The following is a 15489-nucleotide window of genomic DNA, read 5'->3' on the forward strand; positions in this document are numbered from 1 at the left end:
GAGATTTCCCAGGATGTGGGATTTGCCATGCTAAAACTGGAAAATTTCCAGGCAAACCAAGATGTTTAGTCATCCTCGCTGGTATAGACCTGACAAGCTCCCTCTTCCTATCCTACTTCCTCCCCTTTTTCCTTTCACAGGTACTGCTCCTCAATAAAACTTTCATTTCCTACTTCATCTCAGTGTCTGCTTCCCAGAATACTCAACCCAAGACATGGGCACAAATAGCTCACAAACCAGGAAGAACCTAAATACTTCAAGAGAAGATAAAGTCGAGATTAGGAAGGCAAGGGAAAAATCAATGTGAAAATTACAGGGATTCTCCTGGGTATTACTTTTTCAGGGGACCATTTATTATGCATACTTTGAAAAAAAAGAAAAGAGGAATATTTAAAATACTCAATGACTTAAGGTTCCCTGAAGTGGATCTGAATACTCAAAATGAAGGTTTTGCAAAAAAAAAAAAAAAAAAAAAACAAACAAAAAAAAAACCAGCCTCCTTGTCTCTGTGTCCTTTAAGCAACAACATGCCTTGTTATTAATTTATATGATTTAAGAAGAAAAACAAAGGGAATTTCAGCTTTTCTAAGAGGTATTCTTAAAATCAAGAGAGAGTGTGAATTGTACAAAATGGTGACTATAGTTAATAACAATGTATTGCACACTCGAAAATTGCTAAGAGTAGATTTTAACTGTTCTCATTTTTAAAAGATAAGTATGTGAGGTAATGTATATGTTAATCAGCTCAATCTAGTCATTCCACAATGTATACATATTTTAAAACATCATGTTGTGTATATATACAGTAAATATATACAATTTATATTAATTTTTAAAAATTAAATTAACATGAAAAGAGAATATAAGCGGAATGGTACTTCTGGAGAGAGGAGAAGGCATCCTTCAGGGCTAGTTTAGAGTGAGGCAAGTGGTTATTTGGAGTACAAAATTTAAGGAGGCACTCACTCTTAGGGTCATAGAGCTCAATATCGGCACCCTCAGGACCTGAAAGTGAGCACCTCCTTAAATATTGTACCCTGGGTGTCTCGCTTGCCTCAACTTAGTCCTGGCTCTGGTATTCAGAATAATATTATGCAACTGATGGAGATCCTTCTTTCCTGCCCTAGATACAAAGCCATTGTCCGGCCAATGGATATCCAGGCCTCTCATGCCCTGATGAAGATCTGCCTCAAAGCTGCCTTTATCTGGATCATCTCCATGCTGCTGGCCATTCCAGAGGCTGTGTTTTCTGACCTCCATCCCTTCCATGAGGAAAGCACCAACCAGACCTTCATTAGCTGTGCCCCATACCCACACTCTAATGAGCTTCACCCCAAAATCCACTCCATGGCTTCCTTTCTGGTCTTCTACGTCATCCCACTGTCAATCATCTCTGTTTACTACTACTTCATTGCTAAAAATCTGATCCAGAGTGCTTACAATCTTCCCGTGGAAGGGAATATACATGTCAAGAAGCAGGTAGGTGCTTAGGATTGATTCATTTCCTCCTTGGGGATATAATTCCTTGCATTTCTTTTGGACCCCACTGACAAGCCATGACACTTGAATCTGCAATTAGATAAGGTGGGTGATGTGCGGCCAGATGCTAAATGGAAACGCCTGGCCATGGAAACCCAAGGTGTTCTTTATAATCTTACTCTCCTGTTAAAGACCTAAGCTAGGGAGGTGTTGTGAACCTGAAAGATTTCCAGTGTGGGTTTCTTTTTGAGAAATAATCTGAAAAAGAGTTGTATTTTAAAAATAAATAAATAAAGCTTTGAGGCTCATGGGATGTGACTTCTTTAAACTCCAGTCACATTGTTTGCCTAGAAAGAGGATTACCACATGGAGACAAAGCAGAGGAGGCTGGAAAGTGAGGTCAGTTGAAGAAAAAGAAGTAGTTTGATTAGGATGGGCTCACACTGATTTGGGCTCAAGTCCAAGCTTCATGATGTACTCAGCCTCTCTGGGACTTAGTTTTCTTACCTATCAAATAGGCTTATAATCCCTACATTGTAGAACTATTGGAAGATTACAAGAGAGAGTATATGTAAGGCCTATAGTGCCCAGCATGCAAGATGCCCTCCATATGATTAGACTCTCTCTCTTATTCCCTATAACACCCCATAATGTCATCCTTGAGGTACAAACAAATGGTAGAAAGCAAGGGCTCTGGCTTCCTCCTCTTTGTCAGGGCTTGCCTTCTAGCCCAGGTGTAGATCATGTAGCATCTATGATGGAAAAGCAGAAACACTCCCCACTCCATTTCAGTGAACAGCTGACTCACTTAAAGACCTTACCCTTTAAAGTTCATTACTTATGTATTTGTCTCAATTGTGGGGGAAGAGTGGCAATTTCCAATGAAACTACCTTCCTACTTGAAAAACCTCTCATTAGCCAACATCCATTGTACCCCAAACTCTTTATGGAGAAACATGTTTCCCATTGAGGTAGTGGATGGAGTTGGGAGAAAAAGGAGATGCCCATCCCTCTTTGCCACAGTCCCTTTCTATAGACTATAGTCCAGAGATAACTCAAGATTTTAAAATCATAATAGAGAGTTATCTTGGTTTAGCCAATGAAGAAGAACAAAGCTGGCTGCTCTTTTTGAGCATCAGAGGGAATAAAAAATTATTAACTGTGGAGAAAAGAAAGACATGAAGTCATAGGGCTGATAAACTGCACCAATGCTCTCCTGAGGAAAAAGGGGGCACTTATTAGAATTTCATGTTGCAATCCAGTCAAATATGTAATCAACTTTGTTTAAAGATCTGTTCTCAGTGGTGTGTTCTAACTCTATTCTTCCTCATGGGTTTCTGCTTCCTGGCTCATTCATTTCTGTGTTTCTGACTCTTTTTTTTTTTTTTCCTTTTCTGTCTGTTTCTGTTGCCTTTCTCTCATTTTACTGGATTCTCTCTTGCCCTCTCCTATTGAACTCTTTTTCTGTGGCTTTGTGAATTTATCTATTGCCCTAATTGTTTTTCCCTGTCTCTTTCTCTGCCTGAATCTTTGTCTCTCTGCATTCTTCTGACACTGTCCCTTGCTTCTTCTTTCTCTCTCCATGTGACTCTCTCCTTAGATTGAATCCCGGAAGCGACTTGCCAAGACAGTGCTGGTGTTTGTGGGCCTGTTTGCCTTCTGCTGGCTCCCCAATCACGTCATTTACCTGTACCGCTCCTACCACTACTCTGAGGTGGACACCTCCATGCTCCACTTTGTCACCAGCATCTGTGCCCGCCTCCTGGCCTTCACCAACTCCTGCGTGAACCCCTTTGCCCTCTATCTGCTGAGCAAGAGTTTCAGGAAACAGTTCAACACTCAGCTCCTCTGTTGCCAGCCTGGTCTGATCATCCGGTCTCACAGCACTGGAAGGAGTACAACCTGCATGACCTCCCTCAAGAGCACCAACCCCTCCGTGGCCACCTTTAGCCTCATCAATGGAAACATCTGTCACGAGCGGTATGTCTAGATTGACCCTTGACTTCGCGCCCTGAAGGATGGTTTTGCTTTATGGCTAGACAGGAACCCTTGCATCCATTGTTGTGTCTGTGCCCTCCAAAGACCCTTCAGAATGCTCGTGAGTGGTGTAGGTGGGGGTAGGGGTGGGGAGACCCAAGTGATGGATCACCATTGTATTTCGAAAGAAGCCATCAAGTCTTAAGTTTTTCATTTCAACTTGTGAACGTTTCTTCTGATGTGAAGCAAACCTTCCCTTTTTAGAAAAGGGAACAAGTAGAAAATTATTTTTTAAGCATCAAGCCCTGTTAAACGGTTGTGACCAATTATGTCATAGAAACTGTATGAACAACCAGATTTATATAGCAGAGAATTCAATCATACATTGAATTCTTACTTTGTGAAAGACTTCACCTTGTCATTTCTTTAAGCCGACGCTAGTACTTTAGAAATATGACTTGACTTTGTTTTCAGGAATATCTGTAATATATAAACCAAGGAATAACTTTCATTTGCACTCCTAATATGAAAAGTCAATCCTGTGAAAGAGCTCCATGTATGAGGGACACTCTCCAAGTTGCTAACAATGGAAGCTAGCTTAATATAAAACAATTCTCTAAGCATTTATTTTTTAAAAAAAGATGTTACTGAGGACCTAGGAGAAATGCTAAATACATACTTTTAAAGCAAAAATACAACCAAACACATTGACAAATATATAAAGATCCACGTGTGGCTATGTGTGATATTTCACACTCTGAATTCTTACTTGATGGAGGTCTTGTTTGCTGCTACAGTTTTAATCATCCAGGGTGCCATTCCACCCTAGAAGAGAAATACTTTTAGGAAAAAAATTAATCATGCTATTAATTAATCAAATATCTATAAATGCATAAAGTACAGTATTTATTCTTGATACATAGGTTTTGAGTCAAGTGTATTTTACTTAGATTTGTCTTTGACTGCTATACTGAATCAGTAGTTTCACGCTAAGAAGGAAGGGATTGAGCAGATCACGAGGTCAGGAGATCGAGACCATCCTGGCTAACATGGTGAAACCCTGTCTCTACTAAAAATACAAAAAATAGCCGGGCGTGGTGGCGGGCCACCTGTAGTCCCAGCTACTCAGGAGGCTGAGGCAAGAGAATGGCATGAACCCGGGAGGCAGAGCTTGCAGTGAGCTGAGATAGCGCCACTGCACTCCAGCCTGGGCAACAGAGTGAGACTCAGTCTCAAAAATAAATAAATAAATAATAAAAAATAAAATAAAAAGAAAGAAGGGATTGTATCTGAGTAGAAATAGGAACACGTTTATATTTAGTGTATGCTTCTGCTAACGTTTGTGGGAGGAAGTGAATAAAATTTCAGTAACAAGTATTTTTTGTCTGAATATGTATAAGAAAGTCACAGGGGTCTTTAAGAACTGATTGAAAAACAGCTACAGACTTGTTTCTACTTAAGAAGAGTATTTATGAAAGAGCCCATGTGCAGAAAAAGACTTGGCTGAAATATTTTTCTTTTTCTAAGTGAATGTAGTTGGCTTTAAAAAGATTTGATTCCCTTACTTTAGAAACCCTGAATGAAGTTTTTCTTCACTCAAAGAGAGGGCAATTTTGACAGGTTGCAAACATATTAACCCACTTTCAAATAAATTCAAATTTTACAAATGTGCCCTTACACATTAAAATCCTAAGACAATTTTAATTTAGGTTTTCTCTATCCAGATGAGACACAAACAGTTGGCTCTCATTTTCACATGGCACATATGAAAAGATTCTTGATATGAAGAAGTGCCCACTGTCTATTTGAGCTTTAGGAGTTAGGACCAAGACGGGGTGAAACTTCTTCAATTCTGCTTGCTACGTGCTCTTTTGTATTATACACACCTGCTTTCCTGGTAGTCCATAATTACATAGAACAGTTTGAAAACAAGACAGATAGTACAGCTTAAAGAATCAAGATTTCTAGCTTGACAGTCCAACTCTGCCTCTAGCTATACCACTCTGGCTATCAATTTCACTTGTCTAGACTCATGTTTTCATCGCTAGACTGAGAAGACAGTGCTAAGGTCTTGTCTATCGCTAAAATTCTGAGTCTCTTCATCGTCTCCAGTTCTGTCTCTGCAGCATTTCTGTAGCCCACTTAGTCACAGTAGCCTCACTTCTGCTACCCTTGCAACAACTCTTTGGAAGTCCTTCAACCACTATTCTATATTCGTGTTCACATTAGTGGTATGAAAGGAGACAGACCATTCTGTTGCTTCAAGGGGCCCCTTGGAATACTTTGCATGAATGATGTTCCGCAAGCTTGCTATGTTTTGGAGTTAGAGCCGAAAGAGACATAAGAAAACATATTGCTGAGTCTTCTCATTATACAAAGGGTACTCTTCCTATTCTCCCTTCTTCAACCTCCATGCATCTATTATCTTGAACTAGTGTTCCACAATTTGCCCTTGGCTTTCTTCAAAACCCTTGATTATAAATGACTCTACACTTAGTTAGTTGCTAACATGTATAGCCTTTTGAATACCTAGCATAACTTGTTCAGGCATCTCTGATCCACCTGCTTCCAGGGACATTTTGGGAGTAGAGCTCATCTTCATGTCTCCTTCAGTTAACATCATGGCATAGATTGTGTGTGGTCTCCTTCCTAGCTTCTGGACAAAGAGTGAGGAGATGGAGGTCTAGGTGTAGCTGTGTGTCCTTAGGCGAATCTTATTACCTTTTTTTTTTTTTTTTTTTGAGATGGAGTTTCGCTCTTGTTGCCCAGACTGGAGTGCAATGGCACTATCTGGGCTCACTGCAACCTCCACCTTATGGGTTCAAGGGAGTCTCCTGCCTCAGCCTCCTGAGTAGCTGGGATTTCAGGCATGCGCCACCATGTCCGGCTAATTTTGTATTTTTTTAGTAGAGACGGGGTTTCTCCATGTTGGTCAGGCTGGTCTCGAACTCCTGACTTCAGGTGATCCGCCTGCCTTGGCTTCCCAAAGTGCTGGGATTACAGGCACCGTGCCCAGCCGAATCTTACTACTTCTTTGAGACTCTTAAATGAAAGGATTGAAGGAGGCCTTTGCCAGCCAGTGACCAAGGACTGGTAAAACAATTTTGTGAATCAACTAATGGATTGATTTAGACCTTCTTACCAGGAAGGACATAGTTGGGCCCTTCTCTAGGGAAGTCAAAATTTTATTATTTTATTCCACCTCAAGAACCTAAAATTACGTGAGAGAGACCCAAGTCCCCACGTGTATCACTTCTCTGCCAAAGCAGAGTGTGGCAGGGGCTGGAGCTGAGACATTTCACGCCTGGCTTCCAAAGATAATCACGTTTAGCACTTATGTCTTTGGCAAGAAAAAAAAATCAATTTTTGCTGTGGAAAACCATCTGTGTTTATTCAATTGACAGACACTACCTTTCAATCTATCTTAAATTGAGCCTCCCTGAGGCAGGCAGCTCAACAGTGATAGATTAAGCAATAAACAAAGCAGTCTTCCCACCAACGGCTGCTGCTGGCAGGGAAGGTGCAGCTGCTATTGGGAGTGATATTCTTTAGCAAGATGATACTCCCTGCTTAGTGAAGACAGGGCCCCTCCCTGTTGTTGATTTGATGACTCTCCATAAATGTGGATGGCTGAACCCTGGTTTTTGGACTGCCTTCACTCTCGCACTGAACCTGCCTTCTGCCTCATTAACAAGCTCTGGATTTCCCTCTTTGTCCACAAAGAATTTGGTTTCATCTGGAAGGATGGAGAACCCTTAGGTAAATAAACTGTTTAGGGGCTGCTGCAGATGAACCAAGCTCATCTTGTTATGAAAATGAACACTGAACAGAAATAAACGAACTTGACGATAGCACATGAGCATCCTTGCATTGTAAAGTCTTCATTTATGTCAAAAGTAGCAGTTGGTTATTGGTTTCAGAGTGTCTTCATGCATCAAGTAGCTTCTGGTCATAGAAATTAACTTTGTTTGGGGAGTACACATTGAATGGCATCATCTGTGGACTAAAAGGTGGCTAAGTCACTGTTCCTGGAAGCCAGCTAGAAACCATCGCCCTGGGAAGCTGACTGTATGGGAGCTGAAGGAAGAGCCATCCACTTGCATCATGGTGAGATGGGAAGGGTGCAAATTTTCTTACCATTTGTGCTCTTCACATCCACAACAGGAGGTAGCTATTGTTAGAGAGTAGCTTAGAATTACCTCTGGGTTTCTGGGGGGATGGAGCACCTTTTGTACATTTGTCTAATTTTTGGCTATATTTTCATGAAATGGATTAACAGCTGAAAACAAAGGGATTAAAGAATCTTTCTTGGGCCTAGGCTTTCATGGGCCTAGGTTTTGTGCACACTGTTCAATGAAACCAAGGCTTACCAAGCTCTACTTTATTCTTTATCTGGATGGTCATTTCTCCTAGCCCACACCCAGACACACACTTCCCAAACACACAACAATTTCACTATCTCACAATCTCTTACTGTAACTTTGGCCTTCAGAGACACCCTTTGTTAGGTTGCAGGGGGCCAAGCCTTAAGTACAGCTGAATATATTCAGAGCAATCAACAAATAACACACTGAGAACAGACTTTTCTCTTATGTGACTTCACATTAGAAATTCATTCAGTAGAATTTATCTAAATTTTTAAAAAGCTTCAATGTTGCACATATGTTAAATTTAAGGACCCCTGGGTTAGAATATTACTGTGGAATCATGTCCATGACTAATTTTTTAAAAACTTTGCATTTACCTAGTGTTCATGGTCTATAAAGTGCTTTTATACTCATTACCTCATTTCATCCAAGCCTTCCCTGCTGGCCAAAGAGCTGCTTTTACATCCTTTACTGTGGAAATGTGACCATCTACCATTACATTAAAAGGCCCATGGAACTATGAGGCTGAAACATGAAACTGTTAAGACTGGGCCATTTTTGAACTACAAAAAGGCAATTTAATCTGGTTCAGCTTAATCTGATTTCATATTGTTTCGAGGTGAACTAACTGTACTTCATTCCCATGGGCTATTCAGTGATATTGAAGAGCAGTGCTGATCACCACTTCCCCACTTTACAGAATATTCTCTTGTCCCCAAAGTGAACCTGTTTAATTTGGCACAAGGGAGTGGACAGGGTCATTGTTGGCTGCCCCAGGAGAGACATATTGGTGGGCACAACATTCAAGGCCGCAATGAAATGGAAGGCTAAGACAAAGAAGGGTGAGATTCTTGGGAGCAAAGACACTGGCCAAGAAACACATCAAATTTGACCAAAACCTGAATGGAGTGCTGTGGCTCTGTAAGTGTTGGAAAGGAAGGGGCTCATCTTCACCAAACATGACAATGTGCCAAGTCCAGTGCTGGACACATGAAGCCGTGGCAGGGAGATTACTTACTGATCCTCAAGTCACATGGGGAAGTGGAGTTGCAGAGTATAAGTGTGGAGCTGATCTCTCTATGTCAATGTCCATTCCACTGCTTAGCATTGCTTCCCAAATCCCACCTGTGTGAAAAATTAAGTTCACAGTACTTAGTAGAAAACTCCACTCCCTAGTCTAGGTTTTGTCCAGAGACCTGAACTAATGATAGCGTCAAAGAATGTATGCAAAGAGCATTGAGGCACACAGTTTAAGGCATTGTTGAGGGCAGAGGCTGAAATGCAGCACAAAGTGGGTGAGTAGGAAAGTCCCTTACGTCAGTTGTTTGCATCCTCCTTCTCCCCTACTCAGAGACACAATTCAGTTGCAACTGGAAGCCCTGGGAAGAATTTCCCACCTGGTTCTGTGTCTGAGAGAAAAAACTTGCTGAGGACCAAGTTAGAGAGAAGACCCAAATGAGAACAGCGAATCTAGCCATCCTTCTCTGAATCAGAATTCGTTGGAGAAAAAGTGTCAGGTAGAGGTAGAACCACCTACGCCCCCACTTTCCCCAAAATAGAGTAAGATATGACAATGGTTGGTTTCCTGGAGTCTGGGGACCCAGGCTACATAAATAGCCTCTAACAGAAAAGCATATCCTGGACTAAGGGGACAGATAAGAAACTCAGATATGGACTTAGGTATCTGAGTGCCTAGCCCTAGGTGCCCTGTTCTAAGTACAGACACCACTGTCTCTCTGCCCTCTCTGAACTCACATTTCTAGAAGATAAGATTATTTGCCTTTTTCCCCCAAATTTAAAATTCACTCACAGAGTCATATAATGACATGAAAGGACTCACATAATTTTATGACATTTTAAAAGAATCATTTTAACGGACAGTAAAACCTCATACATTCAAGGCCTCATTAACTCCCAGACAAGCTTAAAAATGTTGGCATAACTCAGAACTTCAATGTTGAAGGTACACTATATAATTTGAGCATATTGTGAATCCAGATTTTCATCACTTTGCTTCCATTTTAGCTAATAACATGAATAATACATGCACAACATTAAGAAAGTAAAACTCATTATCTTCTAAAAAGTTTTTTTTTTCTGCAATCTGGGCTTTACTGATTCAAACATGACATTTCTTGCATTTAAGTCGGTAGGGTTTTGGGTAATAAAATTCATAAAACAGTCAATTTGGTGAGTTGTAAAAATAAATGGCACAAACTTCTTTAATGTAATTTTATGTTTTGTTTTAAATATTAGACTCATATTTCATAAATTATAATTGTACTTGCTACTATTAACTGTAAATATTTATTGCATTGAAAAATGTACTCTGTGTTAAATAACTCAGAACAAGTTCCAGGTGTGGTACTTAGTGTAAATAATGTCATGGCTTAGCTTTGCCTGGACTCCTTGAACAAATGAATTATTTATAAGAAATGCACAATAGTAATATGAATGATTCAGCTCCCTTTAAATGTGCAAACTTAACTCTGTGACCATGTAAAACTCTATCTATAAAGTGTGCTTTGAGTGGAATTGTTCTTTTTCAAGAAATGCTTCCAATGCTTCTATCACGTTGTCAGTGGTCTGTATGACATTAAGTCAAATCCCGTGTATAGTAAGCTGGATGTTCAAGTTGTAGAAGAAATGAGGTTTATTCTTTAATATAATAAAGCATAATTTGTGAAATGGACAGATACATGTATCCAACGTTCAATAAAAAATAGTTGTTGCATGAATGTAGTCTGTGGCTATGTGTCCCACAGTTCCTTGGTTCCTTGGACCGTCTACATCAGAATCGGCCAGGCTGCTTGTTGCAAAATGCAGATTCCCCAACCCTCTATTGACCTGGAACAATGTCAGTGTTTAGGCTGGGTGTGTGGTGTTTCATTAAATTTTTAAAATATGTATTTACCTTTTGAATATGTAAGCCATTCTCATGGTCCAAAACCAAAAGCCTAGAAAGGAATCCAGTGAAAACTTACTCAGCTACCATTGTCCCCTCTGTACAGTTTTTGCACCCATTACCAAACCCTTCCAAGGAGTGACCATTGTTATGCTGTTATTAGTTTCTTACTTGTATATACTACTGGACACTTTTGACACACATGCAAATAAATACAAATCTGTGTTTTCCTGAAGCCCACCACCGTTTTACAGAAATGGTAGCATCTACATTGTTTGCCCCCTGTTTACTTCACTAAATACCATATCTTAGAGATCTTTCCATATCAGTAAACAGTAGTCTCCCCTTATCCACAGTTTCACTTTCTGCCATGTCAGCTACCCACAGACAACTGCAGTCCAAAAAAAGGTAAGTACAGTACAATAAGATATTTTAAGAGAAAAAGACCACATTCACATAACTTTTACTACAGTATGTTGTTATAATTGTTTGATTTTCTTGTTAGTTTTTGTTGTTATTTTGCTACCTTTCCTAATTTATAAATTAAACATCATAAATATGTATGTTTAGGAAACAAAGATAGTATCTATAGGGCTCAGTACTATTTGTGGTTTCAGGCATCCACTGGGGGTCTTGGAACATTATCCTCCACAGATAAGGGGGAACTATTGTATAAAGCACTTCCTGATTATTTCTTACACCTGCATAGTAGCCCCTAATTTATTTACCTAGTCCCCCGTTGATGAACTTTCAGGTTGTTTCCAATATTTGGCTATTATCAACCAGCTTGCAATGAATAACATACACAATTTCATGCATGAGCAAGTGTTGCTGTAGGAAAAATTCTTAAATGTAGAACTGCAGAAACGAAGAGCATATGCTTTTATAATACTGACAGTTATTCTAAATTGCTCTCTTGAGGACTTGAACACTAAAGTTTGGGAGTGTCTGTTTCCTGGGATAATCGTAGGCATCAGAGAGCAGGAAAGCTTGTACAAATTATAAATCAAAGTGAGGAAGTCTAGCTGAAAGTTCCAGATGTTTAGCCTACTGCCTACCTGAAGCCTACTTTTCTTTCCATCTTGGATTCTGCTTATTGTGAAGAAAGAGTACTTGATTATAAAGTTAGCTTTCCAGAGACAGTGAGGAGAGTTGGCATTTAGTTCATTTATCCATTCCTGCAGGATCAGTTGTCAGGAAGCAAATTCTTTCTCCCTTTGTCACCAATTCCACTTATTTGAAGTCTGCCCAATGACTAAGCCAGTGATCAAGTCTCTGGGAATATTTAAAATACTCAACAGCAAACATAAGGCAGCACGAGAAATACCACAATCTCAAAGCTGTGAACAAAATAAGCTGATGACAAAGGAATGACATAGCTACAGTGGATGCAAATTAGGGCTGTCCAAGTTCCCTGTACTCCAGGTGAGAAGAGGTAACACCAGAGATGTCTATGAGATGCAGTCACAAAACCCCTTGAGAGGCACACTGACAGCCATGCCAAGGGAGCTCCTGAGCGTGCAGTCACCACCATGAAATCATCTTGGGAGAAAGCCCTCTGTTTCCCAGATATCTTACCACTTCTGCCATGTACCCCACCCTCTCGAAGTGTGGCATATACAGCCCATGATTAAATTGTAAATGCTTTCTGAAAGTGTCAATGCTTCAAATAGATAAAGGAGATCATTCACAACTGTGTCTGACGTAGACCCTGTATCTCTAGTTTTCCTGGATTAGATGGGAAGATAAGTAGACAAAAATCTTTGAGATATTCAAGCCATAAAAGGCCAAATTGACAATTAAGGTTGGTCAAGGTTAATTGCTCAACACTCTATCCAAAGTCCAGATGACTTTTTACTGTTAGAAAGCCTGGATTCAGCTGGGCTCGGTGGTTCAAGCCTGTAATCCCAGCACTTTGGGAGGCAGAGGTGGGTTGATCACAAGGTCAGGAGTTCAAGACCAGCCTGGCCAAGATGGTGAAACCCTGTCTCTATTAAAAATACAAAAAATTAGCTGGGCGTGGTGGCACGCGCCTGTAATCCCAGCTACTCCAGAGGCTGAGGCAGAGAACTGCTTAAACCTGGAGGGGCGGAAGTTGCAGTGAGCCGAGATCACGCCACTGCACTCCAGCCTGGGTGACAGAGCGAGACTCCATCTTGAAAAAAAAAAAAAAAAGAAAGCCTGGATTCTCTCTTTGTAAGCATGCTGCCTACCACGTCAGAAAAGAAAGCTTTATTAATACAAACACTGTAATATAGAGAATTTCATATTCTCTTAAAAGCATGAATTATTGGAGTTGGAAGCCACTGCAGAGAATGCCCAGACACACCTCCTCATTTCACAAATAAGGAAGTTAAAGAAAAGTGCTATGATTTGTATCTCCACACAGTCATAGGAGTTTGAAGAAATGAAAACTTAGTGACTTGGAGAAGATGTGGATAAGGTGAGCAGATTCATCAGTCACTTCCACTAGAGGGAAGGCAAATCCATGCAGGACTATGTTGTAACACAACAGGCAGAGACCATTCCCGTTCATTGGGCTCAACATTGATAAGCAATGAGTCTAATACAAAAGAGATAAGCTAACATCTTGTCAAGAAAATGACATAAAAGCAGGACTCCTGTCCCTTGAATATGGACTAAATTCATGTTCAACACAAAAACAAATGAATTTCTTTTTTTTCCTTCAACTTTTAAGTTCCAGGGTACATGTGCAGGATGTGCAGGTTTGTTACATAGGTAAAAGTGTGCCATGGTGGTTTGCTGCACATATCATCCCATCACCTAGGTATTAAGCCAAGAATTCATTGGCTATTCTTCCTGATGCTCTCCCTCCCTACATCCCCTCAACAGGCCCCAGTGTGTGTTGTTCCCCATAACGTGCCCATGTGTTCTCATCATTCAGCTCCCACTCACAAGTGAGAACATGTCATGTTTGGTTTTCTGTTCCTATATTAGTTTGCTGAGGATAACAGCTTCCAACTCCATCCATGTCCCTGCAAAGGACATGATCTCATTCCTTTTTATGACTGCATAGTATTCCATGGTGTATCTATACCACATTTTCTTTATCCAGTCTATCATTGATGGGCATTTAGGTTGAATCCATGTCTTTGCTATTGCGAATAGTGCTGCAATGAACATGTGAGTGCATGTATCTTTATAATAGAGTGATTTATATTCCTTTGGGCATATACCCAGTAATGGGAATGCCAGGTAAAATGGTATTTCTGCCTCTAGATCTTTGAGGAATCACCACACTGTCTTCCACAATGGTTGAACCAATTTACACTCCCATCAACAGTGTAAAAGTGTTTCTATTTCTCCACAGCCTCGCCAGCATCTGTTGTTTCCTGACTTTTTAATGATCACCATTCTAACTGGCATGAGATGGTATCTCATTGTGGTTTGATTTGCATTTCTCTAATGATTAGTGATGTTGAGCTTTTTTTCATATAAAACAAATGAATTTCTAAAACCATACCCCCTTTCTTGGAGCAGAAGTCATTTCCTGAAGGGGGAGTGCTGTCTCAGGGAGGTGGATTCCTTGCACTAATGGGTGAGGCCCCATTCATCAGAGGGAGGAGATCAATTCTTTTCCAAGATCTTTTTGTGTCCCTCTTGCCTTCTAATGGCTGTAAAAATTCCCTCAATTGTCTAAATTCAAAACCTTACCATCATCTCTGGCTCCTTCTACTCAGCTCACTCACTTCCAACTAGACGCCAAGGTCTGTAAAAGTCTTTCCAAAATGTCTTGGGTATAAGAGACCATCTCCCAAGGGCTGTATTCAGGAAATAGATGCTAATGCAAGTGGCCAAGTGCCTCCTTGTAGCCTCAACTTTTCCTCCAGGATTCCATATTTCTCCATGATTCAGAAACAAAAGGGTAATGCCTCCAGAGCAGGGACCTCCAGGACTGGATAGTAGGGGCCATTCTCATGGATTGGTGCCCATACCATGCCTAAATTGTTGTAATTTTAACCCTCACTCCTGAATCTGCCAAGTCACATGTTGTATTAGTCCATTCGCATGCTGCTAATAAAGACATACCTGAGACTGGATAATTTATAAAGGAAAGAGGTTTAATTGACTCGCAGTTCAGCATGGCTGGGGAGGCCTCAGGAAACTTACAATCATGGTGACAGGGGAAGCAAACACGTCCTTCTTCACATGGTGGCAGCAAGGAGAAGTGCAGAGTGAAGTGGGGAAAAGCCCCTTATAAAACCATCAGATCTCATGAGAACTCACTATCATGAGAACAGTATGGAGGTAGCCAACCCCATGATTCAATTACCTCCCACCAGGTCCCTCCCACAACACTTGGGGATTATGGGAACTACAATTCAGGATGAGGTTTGGGTGGGGACACAGCCAAACCATATCATTCCACCCCTGGACCCTCCCAAATCTCATGTCCTCACATTTGAAAACACAATAATGCCTTCCCAACAGTCCTTCAAAGTCTTAACTCATTCTAGCATTAACCCAAAAGTCCAAGTTCAAAGTGTTATCTGAGACAAGGCAAGTCTCTTCTGCCTATGAGCCTGTAAAATCAAAAGCAAGTTAATTACTTCTTAGATACACTGGGGCTGGAGGCATTGGGTAAAAATACACCAGTTCCAAATGGGAGAAATTGGCCAAAACAAAGGGGCTACAGGCTCCAGGCAAGTCTGAAATCTGATAGGGCAGTCATTACACCTTAAAGTTCCAAAATGATCTCCTTTGACTTCATGTCTTACATCCAGGTCACACTGATGCAAG

The 15489-nt window shown here is 40.6% G+C and overlaps 1 protein-coding gene and 1 long non-coding RNA gene across 17 annotated transcripts in view; one reads left to right on the plus strand and one right to left on the minus strand.

Annotated features, from left to right (window-relative positions):
* The window catches only part of LOC123571157 (gastrin-releasing peptide receptor), a 296422-nt gene extending 292129 nt beyond the window's left edge, over positions 1 to 4293 (plus strand). For 3 of the 4 annotated variants that reach the window (XM_074029064.1, XM_074029063.1, XM_074029065.1), the window contains 2 exons: positions 1128 to 1479; positions 3080 to 4149. In XM_074029064.1, the coding sequence (XP_073885165.1) occupies positions 1150 to 1479; positions 3080 to 3469 (720 nt within the window). In that variant the 5' untranslated portion in view covers positions 1128 to 1149 and the 3' untranslated portion in view covers positions 3470 to 4149. Of the gene's footprint in view, positions 1 to 1127; positions 1480 to 3079 lie in introns of all 4 variants that reach the window. The other variant, XM_005593048.5, reaches the window with a different exon arrangement.
* LOC123570825 (uncharacterized) overlaps positions 1 to 15489 on the minus strand; it is a 497461-nt gene that overhangs the window by 78636 nt on the left and 403336 nt on the right. For 3 of the 13 annotated variants that reach the window (XR_012429830.1, XR_012429828.1, XR_012429837.1), the window contains one exon: positions 7735 to 8948. The exons of 2 other annotated variants lie outside the window; for them this stretch is intronic. This is a non-coding gene — a long non-coding RNA (uncharacterized lncRNA). Of the gene's footprint in view, positions 1 to 460; positions 8949 to 15489 lie in introns of those variants that run through there. 8 more of the 13 variants (XR_010584286.1, XR_010584288.1, XR_012429835.1 and 5 more) reach the window with 7 other exon arrangements.

Source organism: Macaca fascicularis, chromosome X (genome assembly GCF_037993035.2).
Source record: "Macaca fascicularis isolate 582-1 chromosome X, T2T-MFA8v1.1".
In the NCBI taxonomy this organism is placed as follows: Eukaryota; Metazoa; Chordata; class Mammalia; order Primates; family Cercopithecidae; genus Macaca; species Macaca fascicularis.